This window comes from Pristiophorus japonicus, chromosome 13, assembly GCF_044704955.1.
Source record: "Pristiophorus japonicus isolate sPriJap1 chromosome 13, sPriJap1.hap1, whole genome shotgun sequence".
Taxonomy (NCBI): Eukaryota; Metazoa; Chordata; class Chondrichthyes; family Pristiophoridae; genus Pristiophorus; species Pristiophorus japonicus.
Genome location: NC_091989.1, coordinates 5,835,209 through 5,846,179, shown reverse-complemented (window position 1 = coordinate 5,846,179; position 10,971 = coordinate 5,835,209). Strand labels below are relative to the sequence as shown.

The 10,971-nt window shown below is 43.1% G+C and overlaps 1 protein-coding gene across 1 annotated transcript in view; it reads right to left on the bottom strand.

Annotated features, from left to right (window-relative positions):
• sephs1 (selenophosphate synthetase 1) overlaps positions 1-10,971 on the bottom strand; it is a 68,555-nt gene that overhangs the window by 34,960 nt on the left and 22,624 nt on the right. Inside the window, exon 2 of the mRNA XM_070897094.1 lies at positions 1,331-1,434. Within this exon, the coding sequence (XP_070753195.1) occupies positions 1,331-1,434 (104 nt within the window). The remainder of the gene's footprint in view (positions 1-1,330; positions 1,435-10,971) is intronic.

Below are 10,971 nucleotides of genomic sequence, written 5' to 3'. Positions count from 1 at the left end.
CGACCCGACTCCCGCTCCCGGACTGGATCCGACCTGACCTTCCCCATATCTCCCTCTCCCCTCTCCCTCTCCCTCTGACCCGAACCGAACCTCCCCGACCCAACCCAACGCCACCTACCTGTAAATCTGGTGCTGGGGACGGGCCCTGCCCGAAGTCTCGGGCCGGCCCGTTCAGCCTTCGGTCCCGAAAGGCCTGCCTGAAGCACTTTCACACAGGTAGGAAGATGGTTTATTTAATCTTTTCTTTGCTTATAAATGTTTATTCAGGTTGGATTTATTTGTATAATATTTGTATAAGTATAAATAAGTATAAAGTATAAGGATTTATTATAGAATTTAATGACTTCCCTTCCCCCCCACCTCGTTCTGGACGCCTAATTTGTAACCTGCGCCTGATTTTTTAATGTGTAGAACAGGTTTTTTCAGTTCTACAAAAATCTTCACTTGCTCCATTCTACTTTAGTTTGGAGTACGTTTTCACTGTGGAAACTTTCAAATCAGGCATCAGTGGCCAGACACGCCCCCTTTTGAAGAAAAAATTCTGTTCCAAAGTAGAACTGTTCTACCTGAGAACTGCAGAAAAAAAAATGTGGAGAATTGCGATTTCTAACATAGTCCGTTCTCCACCAGTTGCTCCTAAAAATCAGGCACAAATCATGTGTAAACTTGGGCCCCATATAACCACAATGCCAGACACCTTATTTTATGCCACTGTCCAGAATTCAATAGTATTAAGCTACACAATGAGAAAAAAATGCAATAAATCAACTCTGAACAGACCAGTAAAAATGTAGCAATCTTTCTAGTTAAACAATCCTCAGTCACCAAAGGTCGGGCCAAAACTCAAATAACAGACACTGACCGAAAATGCAGGTGGAATGTTTTAGATTACACTGATCACTCCTTCTATACAGCGCTGGCTCGGATAAAATGAATTCCACCACAAATGTGAACTGTTGTACAAAATATAGGGCACTTGACAGTAACAGATAAAATTGGCACTTTTGATTACAAGGAAACTAGTCAGATGTATTGTAAATAAAAAGTAATTTGCTAATAGTTCACAGTATCATTAATAGCAGGCCAAATAGAAGTTGTGAGTTCAGTATTTTGAGCATTGTATAGTATAAATAAAACATGGCTGGTCATAATAATGGTGCTTAAACTGCTCAAGCACGAGCACAAAACACACACACAAGTACGTGGTTTTAAATTCATTAGGAGTTCGTCAAATGAGGGATTATTTTCTACCATGTACATCAAACAGTAAATTAATAGGAGTAAATGTCTGTATTGCTCATTGTGTACAAATACATTAAAATTTTCTCACCATCATATAAGGATCATCAACAATAGGATAAAAATAATCTGTTGTCTGAACCAGAGAAAGACCACCATGTCTTAAAGGAATAACGCACGTATCCATCCCAATACCTGCAAACATTAACAAAGGTTTATTAAAAGAAAAACAAGCATCTCAAAAGGACAAGAACACAATATTCATTTTTGGAAGTAAAAATACAAACATCTGTGGAAATTAAGTTGGATCACAACTGCCTGAAGTCACCATGAAACTCTGCACTTCACCTGCTACACCACAAGCTGTCTTAATGCCAAGAATTTCTGGTGTATTCACAATAAAATGTAACTTGTAGAAAAACATTTAGGAAAACATTTCTTTGTAGAGGAGTTTTACCATTTAAAAAAAAAGCAAAATAGAAACAGAAGTAGTATCTTATACAACTTACATGATGAAAGCATGAACCATACCTCAACCAGGAGTGCAAGGACAGATGTTTAGACATATAAACCTGCACTTGGATTGTGCCGTTCACCTCTAAGTCCCAAAACGTATTATAGCTAATGGATTACTTTTGCTGTTTACGTAGGCAAATAAGGCTGACAATTTACACTCAACAAAGCTCCACATAGATAAATGCCCAGTTGATTTAGTTAGGTGGCCTTGGTTGATTTATAAAGTATCTGTATTACAAAAGTTCAAAAAATATTAATTACATTTATTTTATTTACATACCAATAACATTTTGAAATTACATACAAGGAGAACATGAAATTCTTTGGGGTGGGCTGGAGTGGGAAGATATTTAAATGTACATTTCAGATCGTCATGGAAAAATCAAGGACTATGTGCAATTTATACCACAAGTATCTATCTGTAAGGACAGTGGTAGATGTGGTTACTCAACAGCAAGTGCTGACATTCCCTCTGTCCATTCAAAATGTGGTCATTTAGAAAATACATTTGGTGTTACCACTTGGACAAGATAATCGCAGTATCATAGAATGGTTACAGCACAGGAGGCCATTTGGCCGATCCAGCCTGTGCCAGCTCTCTGCAAGAGCACTTCAGCCAGTCCCACTACCCCGCCCTCTCCCCGTAGCCATGCAATTTTTTTTCTTTGAGGTACTTATCCAATTCCCTTTTGAAAGCCACAAAGCCATAATCTATATCACATCAACAAATCCTGGTGTTTGTGAAGGTCTAGTTCCTTAAAGCAACATAATGGTTACCATTTTGATATTTGCTCTTAATCTGTCTAGTACAGCAGTCTAAATGTGTACACAATAGGACACATTTGAATAATAATCTATTGCTAACAACCAGTATTGTATATCGAGCTGGCACTCTATGGATTTATCATATACAACACTATTATTAGCATCATAACCCTATTTATGAGCCCAATTTTATTTGTGCAGCAGAATTGCATTTTAAATAAAAGAGGTTTTCGATACAATGGCCACAACATGCAACAGTGCAGAAAAATAAGTCACCATGTTGCAAAATGCATGTGTGATTTAATGCCATAAAACAGAAAGATGCAGTGGCATGACTACATTCTCCTTCTTGGCAAATTCCCGATCTTGGTCGTACCATTTGTGGAAAGTAAACCAAGAATTGGAATGTGGGGGGGGGGGGGGGGGGGGGAGGAGGGTAGCCTATAAACTGGTAATGAGTTTAAGAGCAATGCCGACAGATTAGGAGACCTGGCCGCTCTCCCACCCTCCAGGCCAAGAAATTAGTCCATTCTGAGTAAGAAACTACAATAAAGGGATAAAATAACTTGCATTAATGAAAAAATAAAGTTATTACCAATTTGCACATTCCAGTTAAACACTGTGGGCCTGTAAAAAAATTCTAGCATTACTCAAATGTTCAAATTTTCACCTATTCACTTTATTAACTGCAAAGTTGGTCGTACCGCAGGGAAAGGGTCCACAGCCAGATAGGGAATGGAAGACCAACAGGAAGAGCAGTGCAAGGAAGGTAGTGCAGGAGTCCCCTGTGGTCATCCCCCTGCAAAACAGATACACTGCTTTGGGTACTGTTGAGGGGGATGACTCATCAGGGGAGGGCAGCAGCAGCCAAGTTCATGGCACTGTGGCTGGCTCTGTTGCACAGGAGGGCAGGAAAAAGAGTGGGAGAGCGATAGTGATAGGGGATTCAATTGTAAGGGGAATAGATAGACATTTCTGCGGCCGCAACCGAGACTCCAGGATGGTATGTTGCCTCCCTGGTGCAAGGGTCAAGATGTCTCGGAGCGGGTGCAGGACATTCTAAAAAGGGAGGGAGATCAGCCAGTTGTCGTGGTGCACATTGGTACCAACGACATAGGTAAAAAAAGGGATGAGGTCCTACGAAACGAATTTAAGGAGCTAGGAGCTAAATTAAAAAGTAGGACCTCAAAAGTAGTAATCTCGGGATTGCTACCAGTGCCACGTGCTAGTCAGAGTAGGAATCGCAGGATAGCGCAGATGAATACGTGGCTTGAGCAGTGGTGCAGCAGGGAGGGATTCAAATTCCTGGGGCATTGGAACCAGTACAAACCGGACGGTCTGCACCTGGGCAGGACCGGAACCAATGTCCTAGGGGGAGTGTTTGCTAGTGCTGTTGGGGAGAAGTTAAACTAATATGGCAGGGGGATGGGAACCAATGCAGGGAGACAGAGGGAAACAAAAAGGAGGCAAAAGCAAAAGACAGAAAGGAGATGAGGAAAAGTGGAGGGCAGAGAAACCCAAGGCAAAGAACAAAAAGGGTCATTGTACAGCAAAATTCTAAAAGGACAAAGGGTGTTAAAAAAACAAGCCTGAAGGCTTTGTGTCTTAATGCAAGGAGTATCCGCAATAAGGTGGATGAATTAACTGTGCAAATAGATGTTAACAAATATGATGTGATTGGGATTACGGAGACGTGGCTCCAGGATGATCAGGGCTGGGAACTCAACATCCAGGGGTATTCAACATTCAGGAAAGATAGAATAAAAGGAAAAGGAGGTGGGGTAGCATTGCTGGTTAAGGAGGAAATTAAGGCAATAGTTCAGAAGGACATTAGCTTGGATGATGTGGAATCTATATGGGTAGAGCTGCAGAACACCAAAGGGCAAAAAATGTTAGTGGGAGTTATGTACAGACCTCCAAACAGTAGTAGTGATGTTGGGGAGGGCATCAAACAGGAAATTAGGGGTGCGTGCAATAAAGGTGCAGCAGTTATAATGGGTGACTTTAATATGCACATAGATTGGGTTAACCAAACTGGAAGCAATACGGTGGAGGAGGATTTCCTGGAGTGCATAAGGGATGGTTTTCTAGACCAATATGTCGAGGAACCAACTAGGCGGGAGGCCATCTTAGACTGGGTGTTGTGTAATGAGAGAGGATTAATTAGCAATCTCGTTGTGCGAGGCCCCTTGGGGAAGAGTGACCATAATATGGTGGAATTCTGCATTAGGATGGAGAATGAAACAGTTAATTCAGAGACCATGGTCCAGAACTTAAAGAAGGGTAACTTTGAAGGTATGAGGCGTGAATTGGCTAGGATAGATTGGCGAATGATACTTAAGGGGTTGACTGTGGATGGGCAATGGCAGACATTTAGAGACCGCATGGATGAACTACAACAATTGTACATCCTTATTAGTCGGGAAATTGTGTTGGGGAAATTGATGGGATTGAAGGCCGATAAATCCCCAGGGCCTGATGGGACTGCATCCCAGAGTACTTAAGGAGGTGGCCTTGGAAATAGTGGATGCATTGACAGTCATTTTCCAACATTCCATTGACTCTGGATCAGTTCCTATGGAGTGGAGGGTAGCCAATGTAACCCCACTTTTTAAAAAAGGAGGGAGAATAACAGGGAATTATAGACCGGTCAGCCTGACATCGGTTGTGGGTAAAATGATGGAATCAATTATTAAGGATGTCATAGCAGTGCATTTGGAAAGAGGTGACATGATAGGTCCAAATCAGCATGGATTTGTGAAAGGGAAATCATGTTTGACAAATCTTCTGGAATTTTTTGAGGATGTTTCCAGTAGAGTGGACAAGGGAGAACCAGTTGATGTGGTATATTTGGACTTTCAGAAGGCTTTCAACAAGGTCCCACACAAGAGATTAATGTGCAAAGTTAAAGCACATGGGATTGGGGGTAGTGTGTTGACATGGATTGAGAACTGGTTGTCAGACAGGAAGCAAAGAGTAGGAGTAAATGGGGACTTTTCAGAATGGCAGGCAGTGACTAGTGGGGTACCGCAAGGTTCTGTGCTGGGGCCCCAACTGTTTACACTGTACATTAATGATTTAGACGAGGGGATTAAATGTAGTATCTCCAAATTTGCGGATGACACTAAGTTGGGTGGCAGTGTGAGCTGCGAGGAGGATGCTATGAGGCTGCAGAGCGACTTGGATAGGTTAGGTGAGTGGGCAAATGCATGGCAGATGAAGTATAATGTGGATAAATGTGAGGTTATCCACTTTGGTGGCAAAAACAGAGAGACAGACTATTATCTGAATGGTGACAGATTAGGAAAAGGGGAGGTGCAACGAGACCTGGGTGTCATGGTACATCAGTCATTGAAGGTTGGCATGCAGGTACAACAGGCGGTTAAGAAAGCAAATGGCATGTTGGCCTTCATAGCGAGGGGATTTGAGTACAGGGGCAGGGAGGTGTTGCTACAGTTGTACAGGGCCTTGGTGAGGCCACACCTGGAGTATTGTGTGCAGTTTTGGTCACCTAACCTGAGGAAGGACATTCTTGCTATTGAGGGAATGCAGCGAAGGTTCATCAGACTGATTCCCGGGATGGCGGGACTGACCTATCAAGAAAGACTGGATCAACTGGGCTTGTATTCACTGGAGTTCAGAAGAATGAAAGGGGACCTCAGAAACGTTTAAAATTCTGACGGGGTTAGACAGGTTAGATGCAGGAAGAATGTTCCCAATGTTGGGGAAGTCCAGAACCAGAGGACACAGTCTAAGGATAAGGGGTAAGCCATTTAGGACCGAGATGAGGAGGAATTTCTTCACCCAGAGAGTGGTGAACCTGTGGAATTCTCTACCACAGAAAGTTGTTGAGGCCAATTCACTAAATATATTCAAAAAGGAGTTAGATGAAGTCCTCACTACTAGGGGTCAAGGGGTATGGTGAGAAAGCAGGAATGGGGTACTGAAGTTGCATGTTCAGCCATGAACTCATTGAATGGTGGTGCAGGCTAGAAGGGCCGAATGGCCTACTCCTGCACCTATTTTCTATGTTTCTAAAAGAAATCCTGTTATTATTGTAATCTAAGTTTGATTAAAATTAGACAAAAATAAAGAAAGCTAAAATTAAACCTCTCCGTTTATCAAGATTTACTAGTTGTCTGTCTGTCCTCATGAGATCTGCTGCTATCCTGTTCACTGGCAATGTAGTAAATAGTTAACAGGATAGCAGCAGACTTCAGGGGACACAGACAGATTGGTGAAATGGGCAGACACGTCACACGCAATTTAATGCGGTTAAGTGTGAAGGGATGCACTTTGGGAGAAACAACATGGTGAGGCAGTACAATTTAAATGGGACTATTTTGAGGGGGTTGCAAGAGCAGAGGAACCTAGGGGTGCATCTTCACAAATCATTGAAGGTGGCAGGGCAAGTTGATAAGGCAGTTAAGCAAGCATATAGATTACTTGGCTTTGTAATAGGGGCACTGAATACAAAAACAAGGAAGTCATGTTAAATCTTTACAAATTACTGGTTCGGCCTCAGCTGGAGTATTGTGTACAATTCTGGGCACCACTTTAGGAAAGATAACAACCACTTGCATTTATATAGCGCCTTTAATGTAGTAAAACGTTCCAAGGTGCTTCATAGACGCATTATCAAATAAAATTTGACACCGAGCCATATAAAGGGGCTATTAGGGCAGATGACCAAAAGCTTAGTTGAAGAGGTCAGTTTTAAGCACCATCTTAAAAGGAGGAGAGGGGAAGTGAGGCGAAGAGGTTTAGGGAGGGAATTCCAGAACTTGGGGTCTCGGCAGCTGAAGGCACGGCCGCCAATGGTGGAGCGATTAAAATCGGGGATGCTCAAGAGGGCAGAATTAGAGGAGTGCAGACATCTCAGAGGGTTGGAGCACTGGAGGAGATTAGAGAGATAGGAAGGGGCGAGGCTATGGAGGGATTTGAAAAGGATGAGAATTTTAAAATTGAGGTACTGCTTAACTGGGAGGTAATGTAGGTCAGTGTGCAAGGGGTGATGGGTGATGGGTGAATGGGACTTGGTGTGAGTCAAGGCCCTGAAGGTGGTACAGAGGGAGGTTTACCAGGAATGAAGGAGTTCAGTTATGTGGAGAGATTGGAGAAGCTGGGATTGTCTCCGCGCAGAAATGGAGAAGGAGAGACCCAACAGAGGTTTTTAAAATTATGAAGGGTTTTGATAGAACAAGTGAGGAGCAACTATTTCCTCTGGCAATTGGGTTGGTAACCAGTGGCCATAGATTTAAAATAATTGGCAAAAGAGCTAGAGGGGAAATTTCATCACATAAAAGATTGTAAAGATCTGGAATGCACTACTTGAAAGTGTGGTGGTATCAAATTCCATAGTAATTTTCAAAAGGCAATTGGACATGTACTTGAAGACTAATTTGCAGGTTTTTGAGGAAAAGCCTGGGGTGTGGGACTAAAACAGACAGCACTTTCAAAGTGCTGACACAGGCACAATGGGCTAAATGGCTGTTGTAAGATTCTATGATTCCAGGTAAAGCAAAAGCTAAAGATAGGCATACAATCAGAACACAGAAGCTAGTACAATGGACATAAAACCACAAGGTTTTAAAAGACATCCCCTTTATTGCAAAAGGGATGGAGTATAAAAGCAGGGAAGTCTTGCTACAGTGAAATAAGGTATTGGTGAGGCCACACCTGGAGTACTGCGTGCAGTTCTGGTTTCCATATTTAAGGATTTACTTGCTTTGGAGGCAGTTCAAAGAAGGTTCACTCGGTTGATTCTGGAGATGAGGGGGTTGACTTATGAGGAAAGGTTGAGTAGATTGGGCCTCTACTCATTGGAATTCAGAAGAATGAGAGGTGATCTTATCAAAACATATAAGATTATGAGGGGTCTTGACAAGTTGGATGCAGAGAGGATGTTTCCACTGATAGGGGAGACTTGAACTTGCAACATAATCTTAGAATAAGGGGCCACCCATTTAAAACTGAGATGAGGAGAAATTTCTTCTCTCAGAGGGTTGTAAATCTTTGGAATTCGCTGCCGCAGAGAGCTGTGGAAGCTGGGTCATTGAATAAATTTAAGACAGAGATAGACAGTTTCTTAACCGTTAAGGGAATAAGGGGTTATGGGGAGCGGGCAAGGAGCTGGATCAGAGTTCATGATCGGATCAGCCATGATCTTATTAAATGGCGGAGCAGGCTCGAGGGGCCGGATGGCCTACTCCTGCTCCTATATTCTTATCTTATGTTCTTATCATTCCCTTTGTTGGTCAATACGTGCATATACCTTGAAATCAATTCACTGGAGATATAAATTATGTCTAGCGCACATTTTGTCTGCCACACTACAGGTATCATACTTGATATGCAACAAACACATCAAACTACTTCACCTACTCCTGTTCCTAAGAACCATTCAGCACCTCAAGCATGTTCCACCATTCAATCAGTTCATGCATCTCAATTCAATTTAATCAGATCATTTACCTCAATTCCATTTGATCCATATCCATAGAAATCCTTACCCAACAAAAATATAGCCTTATCGAAAAAATGGCTCAAAATTAAAACAATTCACAAATGATTGTAGGGAACGTATATATCAAATCTTTTTTTGTGATGCTCACTTTAAAACCCCCACTTTTAACCAAAGGATAGTTATAGGAAACATAACATTCAGATTTATTTACGTAACTGCAAGTTATTTAATCATGCATGTATGCAAGGCAAGAGAAACACAATGGCCCAGAGTTTCCTGGAGAAAATAGTAATGGTACATCTAAGTTGAAGGGACTGTTTTATGGTGCAAAAGTCCCAGGAAATTATACACCACACTATAATTTCCTGCGACCCATGTGCCGTTCCGCCATTTTGCTCACAGAAACAGTTAATGATCAGAGCCCAGCCCCCAATGAAATCAATGGCTATCATGAACTTGCTGAATTAACGCTACGGTGATCGTTACTGCCACTTAACGACTATTGCAGAGTGGTACTGGTGGGCTCAGTATGCTTGGTACAGTATAATCAAATCACAGGAATCTCACCTTGGTGCAAAATATGCAAATTTTTTTGTGAAAATTTGGGATTATTTTAACAAACTTCTCCCAGTAATAACGATAGAAGTAAATTACGTGATTAGTATTTCCAAATACTATAAGTTCCAGTTTATTTCTTAAAGTTTGCGAAATCTCAGAAACCAAAGGTTCTATGCTAATTGGCATTCTAAAGAGTAAGCCTTAAAGCTAACGAAAATAGTTACTGCCATACCGTTTGTAACATTTTCTTCATTTATTTACTCGAAGCACCAGCACCAATTTGACAAATGAAATACATGTTTTCCATTCGCTGATTTATTCATTCATTGTTTTTGGCCCACAACTATTATTATTGGAATCCGTTGGGCATGGTTGTGAGATTGGCAGGCACGGATTACAGTGCCAGACTAAACACCTATTTATAAGCATAAGGGCCCAAGTTTCCACATGATTTGCGCCTGATTTTTAGGAGCAACTGGTGGAGAACGGACTATGTTAGAAATCGCAATTCTCCACATTTTTTTTTCTGCAGTTCTAGTCAGGTAGAACAGTTCTACTTTGGAACAGAATTTTTTCTTCAAAAGGGGGCGTGTCCGGCCACTGACGCCTGATTTGAAAGTTTCCACAGTGAAAACGTACTCCAAATGAACTTAGAATGGAGCAAGTGAAGATTTTTGTAGAACTGAAAAAACCTGTTCTACACATTAAAAAATCAGGCGCAGGTTACAAATTAGGCGTCCAGAACGAGGTGGGGGGGGGAGAAGGAAAGTAATTAAATTCTATAATAAATCCTTATTTATACTTCTTCAAATATTATACAAATAAATCCAACCTGAATAAACATTTATAAGCAAAGAAAAGATTAAATAAACCATCTTCCTACCTGTGTGAAAGTGCTTCAGCCAGCCTCAAGTTCATTCGTTCCCGATGGCAGGGGGGGGGGGGGGGGGGGGGGGGGGAGAGAAAGAGAGGAGGAAGCCGTTCCCGACAGTGGGCGGGTGGGACCGACCGCTGGGGGGGGGGGGGAAAGAGAGGAGGAAGCCGTTCCTGACAGCGGGCGGGTGGGACCGACCGCGGGGGGGGGGGGGAAAGAGAGGAGGAAGCCGTTCCCGACAGCGGGCGGGTGGGACCGACCGCAGGGGGGGGGGGGGGGGGGGGGGGGGGACGTTCCCGACCGCCTGAGGAAGCTGTTCCCGACGGCGGGCAGGCCTGACCGCAGCCGGGGGGGGGGGGGGGGGAAGAGAGAGAGAGAGAGAGAGAGAGACATTCCCGACGGCAGGTGGGCCCGACCACAAAGGGGGGGGGGGGTGGGGGGGGGAAGAGACGTTCCCGACAGCAGGCGGGCCCGACCACAAGCGGGGGGGGGGGGGGGGAGAGACGTTCCCGACAGCAGGCGGGCCCGAACGCAGCGGGGAGGAAGCCGTTCC